Source organism: Monoraphidium neglectum, assembly GCF_000611645.1.
Source record: "Monoraphidium neglectum strain SAG 48.87 unplaced genomic scaffold scaffold03028, whole genome shotgun sequence".
NCBI classification, from domain to species: Eukaryota; Viridiplantae; Chlorophyta; class Chlorophyceae; order Sphaeropleales; family Selenastraceae; genus Monoraphidium; species Monoraphidium neglectum.
The window spans coordinates 1,397-3,246 of NW_014010600.1; the positions used below are offsets into that span (position 1 = coordinate 1,397).

The 1,850-nt window shown below is 62.0% G+C and overlaps 2 protein-coding genes across 2 annotated transcripts; both read right to left on the minus strand.

Annotated features, from left to right (window-relative positions):
* Positions 1-504: 504 nt before the first annotated feature.
* MNEG_12039 (hypothetical protein) lies at positions 505-783 on the minus strand (the record flags this gene model as incomplete). Its single annotated transcript, XM_014039487.1, has 1 exon — positions 505-783. One exon carries the CDS (start codon positions 781-783, stop codon positions 505-507), a length of 279 nt encoding a protein of 92 aa, XP_013894941.1.
* A 24-nt stretch (positions 784-807) lies between these two features.
* Positions 808-1,353, minus strand: MNEG_12040 (hypothetical protein; the record flags this gene model as incomplete). The annotated part of the gene is made up of 1 exon (XM_014039488.1): positions 808-1,353. One exon carries the CDS (start codon positions 1,351-1,353, stop codon positions 808-810), a length of 546 nt encoding a protein of 181 aa, XP_013894942.1.
* Between the last annotated feature and the right edge of the window lie 497 nt (positions 1,354-1,850).

Consider the following 1,850-nt stretch of genomic DNA (forward strand, 5'->3'; position numbering starts at 1 on the left):
CAGAGAGCGGGCGAGGGAGAGGTAACCCGCAAATGCACATTATGAATGCCCGCGTAAAGTGTCTCCTACTGCTGCATGCGGCGCCAGTCGTGCGCCGACACAGGCTGGGCGTGAGGGTCAAGTGGTTGCTGCCTGGCTGCATGGCAAAGCATTGAAAAACAGTCGGCAGCAGGTATGAACGACTGCAGCGATGAAAGCTGATGCTAGTCTAGCGCCGCGCACACATGCTCTTGGGATGCATGGCCATGCACACACAAATTCACTCAGATGCAAGAACATGCGCACAAACAACCGCCCATGCGTGCGAACCCACGCAAAACCCTGACACATGGCCTTGCGCGCACGCATACGCACGCGTTTGCATTGGGTGCTGGGCATGCAGCCATCCACAACACCACGTTTCAGATTAGCCCCTGGTTCCAATGACGGACCACCTTTGGACACACTGAATCACGCAGTAGCGGCTGCCACTGCCTTTGGCTGACGCCATTAGGGAACACCGCCTCATGCGGTAGTAGGCCGCTGCCGCCGCCGCACGTAAGGAATGCACACCATGCCTGGCGAAGCGTGCGCCTTGCAAAAAATGCCCTTAGTCTCGCCCTCAAAGTTGAAGTTGGGACGCATGGTGCAGCCGGGCGCCTGGCAGCGGGGACTGACCACATTCACCATGCCTGGCGCAGCGTGCGCCTTGCAGAAGATGCCCTTGGCCTCCCCCTCGATGTTGAAGATGGGATACGTGGTGCAGCCGGGCGCCTGGCAGCGGGGACTGACCACATTCACCATGTCTGGCGCAGCAGGGGCCTTGCATTAGATGCCCTTGGCCTCACCTTCAAAGTTGAAGTTAGGCTGTTTGGTGCAGCCGGGCACCTGGCAGCGGGGGTTGTACACGTCAACCATGCCTGGCGAAGCGTGCGCCTTGCAAAAGATGCCCTTGGCCTCGCCCGCAAAGTTGAAGTTGGGACGCGTGGTGCAGCCGGGCGCCTGGCAGCGGGGGTTGTACACGTCAACCATGCCTGGCGCAGCGTGCGCCTTGCAGTAGATGCCCTTGGCCTCCCCCTCAATGTTGAAGATGGGATACGTGGTGCAGCCGGGCGCCTGGCAGCGGGGCTTGACCACGTCCACCATGCCTGGCGCCGCATGGGCCTTGCAGTAGATGCCCTTGGCCTCCCCCTCAAAGTTGAAGCTGGGCTGCTTGGCGCAGCCGGGCGCCTGGCAGCGGGGGTTGTACACGTCAACCATGCCTGGCGCAGCATGCGCCTTGCAGTAGATGCCCTTGGCCTCCCCCTCAATGTTGAAGATGGGATACGTGGTGCAGCCGGGCACCTGGCAGCGGGGGTTGTGCACGTCAACCATGCCTGGCGCAGCGTGCGCCTTGCATTAGATGCCCTTGGCCTCCCCCTCAATGTTGAAGATGGGATACGTGGTGCAGCCGGGCGCCTGGCAGCGGGGACTGACCACGTTCACCATGCCTGGCGCAGCGTGGGCCTTGCAGTAGATGCCCTTGGCCTCCCCCTCAAAGTTGAAGCTGGGCTGCTTGGCGCAGCCGGGCACCTGGCAGTACTTCCTTGCATCTGGCTCCACACTCAACTTGGGGCTCAGATCAAAGTCAGGGCCACAGCCTGTGCTCTGGAGCTCCAAGCTGCGGCGTGAAGAGCACAGCGCCTCACTGGGGTGGCGCTGCAGATGTTGCGCCCATCGCCTGTCTTGTGCGCAGCGTGCGGCGCCGCCAGTCTGAAGCCAGAGGATTGACCGCGGCTGTGTCGATCTCCATGATGGCTGCTGGCTGGTCTGGCCAAGTCTCAACATGGCAGGCGAGGGGGGGCCTGAACGACACGGGAGGCGGGGGATTT